The 11103-nt window shown below is 38.9% G+C and overlaps 1 protein-coding gene across 2 annotated transcripts in view; it reads left to right on the plus strand.

Moving 5' to 3' along the window:
• AACS (acetoacetyl-CoA synthetase) overlaps positions 1–10757 on the plus strand; it is a 45082-nt gene extending 34325 nt beyond the window's left edge. The window contains exons 11-18 of one of the 2 annotated variants that reach the window (XM_075718793.1): positions 1708–1772; positions 1955–2077; positions 3429–3542; positions 4047–4172; positions 5786–5855; positions 6772–6830; positions 7696–7898; positions 10620–10757. In XM_075718793.1, the coding sequence (XP_075574908.1) occupies positions 1708–1772; positions 1955–2077; positions 3429–3542; positions 4047–4172; positions 5786–5855; positions 6772–6830; positions 7696–7898; positions 10620–10757 (898 nt within the window). The remainder of the gene's footprint in view (positions 1–1707; positions 1773–1954; positions 2078–3428; positions 3543–4046; positions 4173–5785; positions 5856–6771; positions 6831–7695; positions 7899–10619) is intronic. The other variant, XM_075718794.1, reaches the window with a different exon arrangement.
• Positions 10758–11103: the final 346 nt, after the last annotated feature.

The raw sequence follows: 11103 nt of genomic DNA on the forward strand, positions 1-11103 counted from the left end.
CCCCAAAAAAGCCCCAGTAGAACAGGCAAAAATTTAGAATCGAGAAATAACACAGCTTATTTTTAAGCATTGTTTCTACATGCCAAAAGTAAGTGAAGATAACTGAAATGTGTCTGCATGTCTCACTTTTGTAATCTGGTGCTAAAAGCGGTGGCCATCTGTGTGATACTTCATAATGCAGTCTGTTCCCAACTCAGTCATATGTTACATATTTTAAAAAAAAAAAAGGCTTCAACATGTTAAGAGTACCTTACTTCTCTGAAGAGGTACCATACTTTCCCATATTCTTAGAGTATCATCAAGATATTTCATACTGCATGACAAGAATTACTTCAGTGGACATCAGTTAAAGATCTGTTCAAGCAAACTGTATTTAGTCAACATCCACCAATTATATAGCATTTGGCAGGAAATAATAGGAGACTAGGCTCTGCATGTGCTGTAGAGGAAGTGTCAAAGTGCTTAAAAATAAACAAAAGAATTATGTATTCTAACTGTAAAATAAGCAATAATTTGAAGCATGGAAGTAAAGAAAGGTATTATACAAGAGTAAAAATAGTTCACATGATTGTGGTACATGATGACTGGAGGAGCAGTATACTTCTGTGGGCTCTCACAGTGCTGTTCCCACGTACCTGCTAAATTGCTCTATGTACCAATGTGATTGTGCAAATAGCCTGTCCCTGTCCTTACGCAAGAGGCGGCAGCCTCTCAGTACCTGTCATCCACCTAAATGGCAAAGGAAGACATCCCCTTCTGAGAGTGTTGAAACAGCCCTCTCTCCGTTTCTGAAACTGTATTATCATCTCAGGAGCTGTTCTACCTTCCGTCTTGCCTTTGGAGTAAAAGCAAAGATAGCAGGATCTTATTTGAAGTTCTACTGATGTATGTATTGCCCATATTCTATGCACTCAGACTCTATCCCTTATCCTTATCTCTCTCTCTGCATTTTCGTGAGTTTATTGCTGTAATATAAGATGAATTAGCAGAAGGCAGGGAAGAGGATTTCCCGAAAGTCAGCAGAAACATTAAACTAGCACTTCCATCGATAGAGTAGGGAAAGAGTACAGCTTTCATTTCAAGTTTTAATTATGTTGTATTGGAGAGCTCTCAAGACACTTTTTGCAAGGGTGGAATTCAATTGTTCAGTTAGCTAGGCCAAATTTCATGTTCAGTTAGGCACCTGCAACTCAGGCTTTCATCAGTGGAAACTGAACAGGTATCTAAGAGAAAATCACTGGCTGCTGTTTTCAGAGTGAAGTATTCTTTGTTAAACTGTGCCCTGAAGTGGCAAAATTTTTATATGTAAGAGTGTAACAAGGCAGCAGTTTTGTGTTAAACAGCTTAGTGGCAATTACAGCCCATTAATGAAGTAAATGTTATAACATTCTGTGATGTCTTTGGAGTGTTCTGCAGTTAGGAATTCCTGTAAATGAAAGTGAATGGTTTCCACGAGGTGGGAAAGCTTTGCTTAATATTTAAAGATAGGATTGAAAGTCTCAAAGCTGCAGAAAAGACATGTGATCTGACTAATTCTGATTGCTCAAAAGGATGTGCCTTGCACTTAGAAAGCTTTAAGAGAGTACATTGCTTGACTGATCAATGTACAGAGTGTCTGCAGCCTCTGCTTACTGCAGTGGGAATTGCAGGTCTTTAGAATCTTAGCATATTTGGATATGCAAAACATTTAAACTTCTTTCCCTCTAGGATCACCATCCTTGGAACAGGAGCAAAGTGGCTGGCTGTGCTAGAAGAGAAAAATTTAAAACCATGTAAGCTTCAAAACACTATTGAATCCCTTCTGTCCTCCCTCCTGCCTTTCTTTTCCGGGTTCTGGCCCTGTGTCTTGTCGCAAAGTCCTTTATGTAATTATTCTGGATTGTAGTGCCAAATAGTTACAAACTCTTGTAAAAATTCTACCTTAACCTATTTGGTTGATTTCCTCCTTTTTAAGGTGAAACACACAATCTCCAAACACTCCACACTATACTGTCTACAGGATCACCCCTCAAATCTCAAAGCTATGAGTATGTCTACAAACACATAAAAAGCAGTGTCCTCCTGGGATCCATTTCAGGTGATGTTTTTATGCTGCATGCATCTTACTAATTCTGTTCACTGCCTGTGCATTTCCTTTTTGCTTGTTTGCTGCTGTGTATTTGGGAAGCTCAAGCCTTGGATCATTCAGGCTTGGTTATAGTTAAACTGGAATTAATTGTCTTTTTAGTGCAGAGATTTTCTGCATAATTCAGTGTGTCATAATGAAGCACGTACACTCAAAGGCTTTTAGGTGGAATGTTTCTGACGTGGTGGATGTTTTGGGTTTTAGCTTTTTTCCAAGCAGGATCATTTATTTTGACTGACTGTCCTTAGGGGTAGCAGGGTGAGATCAAGAAAAGAGTCTATTAACCTACAGAACATACTGTTCTGCAAATAGCTGACTTTAGCAGAAAATACCTCTTGGAGAGGTTTTTCCATGTTCCCATTTCAATTCTTTTGTGCCAAGTAATTGGTACTGCAGACAGATTTTCTGTAAATTATATAATTAGAGAAATATCAAGCCCACATACTGTGCAGTTTGTTGTGAGGAGTGCTAGCTGAGGCAACTTCTATTCACCTAAGGTCCACCACAGAACTCCTCATTCTGCTTTGTAACAAGGACTGACTTTTTCAAAGGGCTTTTTAACTCAGTTTAGTTTGATTTTTAAAGTCTGACTATTCTGCTACTAAAGGCACCTCTGACTCTGGTCTTAGTAAGAGTAGTGCTGAATCTTGAACTCGCTACTATAGACGTTAATAGTCTCCAATGCAGAAGACTATTTTTGAGTAAAGCTAACAAGATTGATTTGTATCTTATAATTCTACTTCCTTGAAGTCATAGAAAGACTATAAATATTCCAGTGAAGCAAGCACTTTGACAGTATCTATTTTTATTAAGATAACTGTTCATCCTGTAGGCATGGTTCCCACCCCCCCCAGTCCGTGTGCTAATGAGAACAAGGTACAAAAGCTAAGTAAATACTAAGTGGAATAGCTTGCCTGGTTAGTTTAAACTAAAGAAAACAAACAAGAAAACATTTCTAAGTGATCTTAAATATCTAAGTCTGTAAACTAGAGCCTCTTTATTTTCTCATTCTTATATAAATGGAAACTTCCTTAAGAGAGATTAAAGCAACTGTTGGAAGAGGAAAAGCTATGCCTTAAGGAATATTTCTGCATGAAGGGCATACACATAAAAAGACACATAAAGTAAGAAGAGAAACCTTTTTTTATTAAGTCACATACAGTCAGTATTATCTAGGATGTTATGTTCTGTGCTGCTTCATGTGAATCACAAGCATTTGGCAAAGGTGGCAGCTTGCTGTTCTCTAGAACAGTTTTGCTTTTTCCTGTGTGCTGTGTATTCTAATAGACTTCTTTTATTGTAGGTGGGACAGATATAATTTCGTGTTTTATGGGTCAGAATGTTACGATTCCAGTTTACAAAGGAGAAATTCAGGCCAGAAATCTTGGAATGGCTGTAGAAGCATGGAATGATGAAGGTAAGTATTATTGAAAATACTATGTACACTTATGAAATACAATAATTATATGACCTTATGTTTCAGTCATCAGATGCGTAAACAGCTGTAAATGGGTGGTTTCACTTTGGAGACACGTTCTGCAAAACCTGGATCTGGATCCATTTGATCTGGATTGTACAGGACTCTAGGGAAGATAATCAATGTGTAAAAAGGCCCTCATTTTCCATTACTTTGATAAAGCACATCAGGCCAAATTCTAGCCTGTGGTGTGCATGCTAATTGGCTATGCTGCTGTGGATGCCAGGTTGGCTTCACCCTGTGGTGTAACTGTCCTGAAGTTACTGAGGTTAAGACAGGGGTGAGTTTAAGAATTGAACAAAGGTGTTAAGACCGCCAGTCATGGGTCATCTTGTGTCTACATCAGCATCTGGCATGTAAGTAATAACTGTAGATGCTCTTTGCTTCAGTACTCTGTGGTTTATAGAAGGGAAATGCAGAAAATACCTCTTTTTTTGTAAACAGGAAAACCAGTTTGGGGTGAAAGTGGAGAGCTGGTTTGTACCAAGCCTATTCCCTGTCAGCCTACGCACTTCTGGAACGATGAGAATGGAAACAAATACAGGAAGGCTTATTTTTCAAAATTCCCAGGTATGTAATGAAGGGCTTTGGATATTGCTCAAACTGACCAAGGATATAGATTGTTTTGCCTCTCTTAGGAAGGAACAGGTTTATTCTTGCCCGGTGATAGGCAGGTGCAGCTTTGAATCTAGATTTCCAGGCTGAGAACTCCACGGCATGTTTCATAATATCTCACTCTGTTTTCTAGTGCTTTGTTTTGAATATGGTTCCAAATGAGTTTAAAAAGAGTATCTGGAAAGCTCCAATCCCATTTTGCTCCTGCACTCATAAGGTAGATGTGACTGTAACAGCCTGATAATCTGTAGTGCAGACATAGACTGCTTGGCATGAGTGTGAAATGGAAGTGCTGAACAGGTCAGGGAGCAATCCTCCATTAATGAGTGCTACTGCACCTCTGCCAGACTGCTCCTACCTAGCCAGAGGAGTGAATCCTAAGGGATAAGTGCTGACCTGCTACCTCATTAGCATGAAGTTTAAGTATATGCTGCCTCAGACATGCATATTCTGCATTCATACTGCCTTCCAGTGGTGGTAAGTGTAAAGGAACAGGTACTGTGGGCCAGAGGCTTTCTTCCTAATAATTGTGGAGGACTCTGCTCATCCAGAGCTTTTGCTTACATGGCGCAGTGATGCTGAACTCCCTGCTGCCTACTGGGCAGGGGCTTTTATGGGAGCAGGACCTCAAGCTGCTTCTTTTTGGAGACGGAAGCTTTTTTATAAACAGCAGCAATACAGAGTGGATTCACAAGTCAGGATGTGCAGCAGGAGACAATCACATAGGAAAATTGAGGGAATGTGGAATTTGTAGTCTCTGTGTAAGCCTGAAAACAGTAAATGGGGAAAAAAAAAGTCTCTGTGACAGTTGTTAGACTGAAATCACTGCGGTCCAGAGGTTCTGTCTGAACCTCCTGTTCTGTTTTGCCTTGTAAATGGGCTTAAGGTCGTAACAGCTAAGTTAGGAAATGATCTTACGTGCACATGCATGTGCAAATAATGGAGGTTTGTTTTTTCTTTAGAAAAATTTGAGTAGATTTGGCTTGTATTTCTGTTTGTGGCAGGCTGCTGTAGTGGTATCAGTCTTAAAAATAATACAAAATTTATTCCAGCTCTGAGGAGTGAAATCTGATTTTACATTAACACAAATCGAGAATATTAAGCACATAAGCTCCCTAGGGAATTGTTGAGACCTGTTGTGCAAGCCCAGAAAGCTTCTTGCACAGGATCGTACATCATAAAAGAAGTAATCAAGAAAGACTGGTGGGAATGTAGTTACCTTTGTGGAAGATTCTTCCAGTTTCCTCAAAATGTGGCGTTCAGAGCAGCTGTTCATCTGTTTTCTAAAGGATGCTGTATAGTCATGCAAACAAGCAATCAGAAGATAACCTAGGGTTTGATCCTAATATATGAGCTACTCTTGTGTATGCTAGCTCTTCATAGTAAATGCAAGGTGGATTGTTTGCATGAAGTACTGCTACTTTTGCTGTGGGTAGTTGTCAAAGTATATCTGATATGTTATATTTTTGTATGTATTATACTAAGTTATGTGAGTTGAGTTACAGAAATGTCTGCCATGACTGGATGAATAAGAAATGAGCTGCTTAACCTCTGTCATTCTCTAATAGGTGTTTGGGCCCATGGTGATTACTGCAAAATTAATCCCAAAACAGGAGGAATTGTCATGCTGGGTCGCAGGTATAGTATTTTGGTGAAAGTGTTCTGACTAAACAAGTGTTAAAATTTGCAAACTTCACCTTAGAGCATAATGTACTTGATTCTGTCATGCCTGTTAGCTTTATATTTGTTTTGTTAAATCCAGTATTGTAGATTTCAACCCTTAAATTAATCAGAGCAGCTGGATTAGAGGGAGGAGAGTCCATTTCAAAGTTCTACCCCGCACATGTGAACAGAAGACAGTATTGGACTTGGTTTTGTGTTCCATGGTTTATAATGATCATCTGTAAGAGTTTGAATTGAGAGCGCAGTACATTCAAGGTGGTGAATCAGGAAACTTGTCTTCTGGTCTTGGCTTTGCTATTGACTTGCTTTACAGCAAAACTTAATTATAGAAGGCCTGGTATTAAGTTGTGCTTGTGTTAGCTATCATAGACATTCAAGATCACAATTGTGGCTAAATTTTCTGCTTGCATTTAAAACTTGCTATTCAAAAGAAAGTTGAGTGAATGCCGTGAAGCTGTGTCTGGCATTGTCACAAATAGACCTACTCAACAGACATACAGTGTGAGGCTGCTATATATGAAACACAAGTTCCAGCTATAAGAGACTGGAAAGTAATGATATGCAATTGCAATATGACCGAGTACTACAAAGATTCTTGGTCTGTTTTGTTGTCAGTGGTATGTGTGTGTATTTGTAGGCTGCTGGAAAGGGGAGGGACTAGAGAATAATGTTGAGGTTCTCTGTACAACTTCATTCTAATGAGCAAAATGCCTTTTTGAATCAAATTCTTTTAAAATTCTGTTTCTAATGTGGCTGCGTATTCACTGCATGAAATGTAGAGAGACTTGGTTAATTGCATCAATTTTTCTCTTTTCATCAAACTCTAATCACATTTTAATGCTGCTTTGTTTTATTTGTGTGTTATTTTCAGTGACGGTACATTAAATCCAAATGGAGTAAGATTTGGAAGTTCTGAAATCTATAACATAGGTATGAAATTAACTTTCCACCTCTTTCAGCTATGACATTGTTGCCTTACATCTGAAATGTAAGCATTATAAAGGTGTTTGGAAGGATTAAGTGAAAAAAGACTTGCCATTTTTCAAATGAAAGACAGTACAGAGCATATTAGCATTGACAGTAAAATTCTGTTTTGTAGACTTGAAATTGGTTGCTTTCCTGAAGTATCTGTAGGCCTGGAGATGAGTAGTTGAGATGTGTTCTCATAAGTTGTTGCTTTCGTATAATAAGGCCTTACAGACTAATGATATCATGCAGGTTTATAAGGGAATACCTAACTTCTGAGGCTTTTCTTCCCTCCCCCCCCCCAAGACAAGCTCTTGACACTGGTTTTACAGTATCTTTCCTAATAATTAGATGAAGTTCTTGAGCTTATGCTTCATATTTCAAAGAAGGTCTATCTTGTGAAAGGCAATAAGGTGAAACTGTGTGCCTGCAAAGGTGCTAATCTGAGATTTAAGGACCTGTTGCCTTTCCTTGTTCTTGTGCGATCAGGCATGTTAGTTTTCTGCCTATGCAGCAATGGGGATTGTGAGGAAAGCCAAAGAAAATGACTTGGTGTAAAGGCTTGTTATCTGTCCCAGAAGTTATAGCAATTTTTTTTGTCCTGGGCCTAAATATATATGGTCCTTAAACCTGGATTTTCACCTGAGCAGGAGTTAAAATTTCAGAGCTGCCCAGAGGGGAAGCTTATTGTAGAATAACCTAGCCAGGCTGTCTGTTTTGCCTTTGCAGCTCTAGGGGAGGTGCTGTTTCTTTTGGTGCAACCACCAAAAATTTGTCCCAAATAATCTACGAATGCAAGTGCTAATAAGGACTCTTCCTTTATTTTCAGTTGAAGCCTTTGAGGAGGTTTCTGATAGCCTCTGTGTCCCTCAGTACAACAAAGATGGGGAGGAGAGGGTGATACTCTTCCTGAAGATGGCATTAAACCATCCGTTCAGCGAGGATCTTGTGAAAAGAATTCGAGATGCAATACGTATAGCACTTTCTGCCAGGCATGTTCCAAGCCTCATTCTAGAAACCAAAGGCATTCCGGTATGTCATGAAAAATGCTGCCTACTTTTTTTTCTTTGTCACCTTGAATAGTAATTAAGGAGCAGTTGTCATTGCTCTTCAAACCCACATGCATGGAAATTTTAGCATCTCAAAAGTGTATTCGAGCTTTATAAATAGTTTGTCTATGTTGCCTAGCAACATCATTTCATCTCCTTTTCAGCTAAGCATGTTTTTGTTTTTTAACAATACCTAAAAATGCCCATTCTCAGTTTATAAATGTGTTGCGTTTTCTCAGTAATATATACTTAAGCCTTTTAAAGGAAAATATTAAAAAGGTAATTTAACTTTAGCTTTTCTGGCTACCCATAATCTTATTTTGTTTTTGTTTTCCTATTCCAAATGCTGTTCTTATGAAAGCTGAGAGCACTGGGCAAATTTATAAAATAATTTTGCCAACCATTTCGCTTTTACATGTGTTTAAGCCACTTAAATGTAGCTCTATCACTGTCTTAACGGTAGCAGTAACTAAAATAAAATCTTTATGCTTATGAAAGAGGAGGAGAGAGAAATAGCTAAAGGTTCTGCATGCTCAGTCTTCTGGAGCTGCATTACTCTACAGTGCTCTTCTTTGCACAAACTCTTTAGTTGGAATGCCTGGTTTTTATAGTCCTATCTGATGCTAGGGCCTCCTCAACAGCTCTATGGGAGCGCAGAGTGTAATTGTCTCAAGTCCATTTGCACATAGACTTGAATGCGTCTAGAGAACAGGCTTGAAGCTTCAGACCAATCTTTGATATTCTGATACCCATTTACAGCCAGTGTAGGTTTTTGTGTGAAAGTGGTCTAGGGGTCAGGACTGCCAGCCTCGATAGTGCACACAGCAATCTGGCTCTGATCTGTTGAGTTACTTCTGTTTCAGGGCACTGTTGGCAAATAATACTTGGCTCAAAATGTCTTCTTTGCATGAGTGTAAAATCCCCCACACCTGTTAAATGGTGAAGTCCAGATTTTCTGGGCTGCAACTTAGCTTCTGCATGAAGTGTTGAACTTGGAAACCGTGCAAATCACCTGAATGTACAGGATGAAGTTGATGGTAGTGAGGTGTTTGTGATGGGCTGCCCCTCAGGAAAGCCTGCTTAGATCATTAATTAGTTCACACTTTGACCGAATTTACAATTGAGTGAATTTTAATTACCTTTCAGGTAGATATGCCAGTGGTAAAGTGATCAAAGCTGTCTCCCATCTTTCTTTGAAAGTTTTGCTTGGAAGGGAAACCTCTTTCTATTTTTTTGCTACTTTTAGAAATGTATGTGAATCTTTATCTGAAAATACAGTCTAATCCTGACTGTATACTGACACTGCGTACTGGTAGAAATAGTAGAGCTGTGTTGAAGAGATTAGGACTTCAGTAATACAAAGCATGGTTTTTAATCAGATACCCAGGTGTTAAAAAACATACTGCAAACTTAGTGTGAATCTCTCTAGTCCTGTCCTGACCAGAGAAATATTCTGGTCATCATCCACAAGATGTTTACTGATTAAAGTAAAAATTTGCTTTGCTTTGAACAGTCTGTCTGTTCTTTTTTTTAAAGGGGGCAGTTCCCTTGCAGGCCACACAGGTCTTCTGGTTTCTCAGCACCTGTGAAAATTAGGTTGCTAATTGTTGAGGAGGAAGAGTGGTTGATTAAGGTGGTTCAGGAGGGTAGGATTACACATGACTTCAGTAGTTTTAATACGGAAAAGTTTGAGTTAGTGTCAAGATCAATATTGCAAGAGTATTGAATTGAGGATTATTTAGCCAGCCCTAATGAAAGGTGGTGGTGCCCAGAGTTCAGGAGTTTCAGTGGCTTTGGAGGCCAGGAACAACCTGGGTTCCTTGATCAGCAGATTCAGTAGTAAAGCAAGTGTGGTTTCTGTTCCCAGAGCAGACAGACAAGACAAGGGAGGTATTTGGAGGTCAGCTTTTCAAAGTTGCCATCCCGTGAAACTTCTCAGGGCACCAGCCCAAGGAAGGTGGTACTAAAGCCTCGGTGCCGGTAAAAGCAGAGATCATCTAAAATGGGCCTGACAGTTCCTGCTAACATTGGAGTAGTTCTTCCTTACCGTGCTTCACTAGTCAGGAATTATAGTAGTCTAATTCCAAGAAGAGAAGAATGAGGGTTTTTTTTCCTGCAATGTCCTTACTTTGAGTAACACAATGTAATAGAACTTGTGTGATTGGTAAGTGGAGATGAAGCCTCTGTTTCTTACAGTTTGTTTTGAAAGATTTAAATGTTGAGGACCATTTAAGCTTAGTGTTTCACTTTACCCTATCAGAAAAAGACTGTCTACTTAAGATACAAAAGTCATGGTTTTCTTCTCCGAAAGCCCAATGGACTTGGGCTTTGAGCCCACCCTTAGAAAATTAAAAATTGTTTGAAAATCGGATGTGTCAGGACATAAAACATTAAAGATTTTTAGTGTTTGTACCATGATTCTGGACTAGTTTCATTGCTTTAAGTTGGAGCTTGATCAGGTTCTCACAGTATTACCAAACAGGAATAATAAACTAAAATCCCATCTAAACTCTTCTTTGAATTCTGCTTACTTTTCAAGTGGTTTTCAGAAGAAAGATCCTGGTGCCTCAAGTGTAACAGAGAAGGGAAGATACTGTGCTAAATTTTGATTGAGTTCTGGGATTGGTGGGGGGGTTCCATGAATATTTCCATAAAGCTACTAAATGAAAAGTGTAATTTTATCATTGCTGGTTTTGTTTTTCAGTATACAGTAAATGGGAAAAAAGTGGAAGTAGCTGTGAAGCAAATAATTGCAGGGAAAGAAGTTGAGCAGCGGGGAGCGTTCTCAAACCCAGAGACTTTGGACCTGTACCAAAATCTTCCTGAGCTCCAGAACTTCTGAAGTCACTTGTTTGGTTTTTTTGCATCTGTCTTTGTTCTGTGTCTGTTTTGTATATACCAATACTGTATGTAAAGAAAAAGCTCTATTTAATACCAGTGGTTCTTTTAAAAGAAAAAAAATATTTCATTAAGTGCATTATGAAAGGTTTGGGTAAAGCTTAGCTCCCTTTTATTGGTTAAATATGCCATATGTCTTGGATTTTTTTCCAGCCTGGAAGGAGGAACCTGCCTGTTTTGATTTTTCTATATATGAGTGTACCTTTTCTGGTTAGATTCGCATCAGCAGCCCATCAAACGGGAGCACAAATAGCATAAATTCCAGTTGTGAATAGAGTATTTCTTTCATC

Source organism: Pelecanus crispus, chromosome 11 (genome assembly GCF_030463565.1).
Source record: "Pelecanus crispus isolate bPelCri1 chromosome 11, bPelCri1.pri, whole genome shotgun sequence".
Lineage (NCBI taxonomy): Eukaryota > Metazoa > Chordata > Aves > Pelecaniformes > Pelecanidae > Pelecanus > Pelecanus crispus.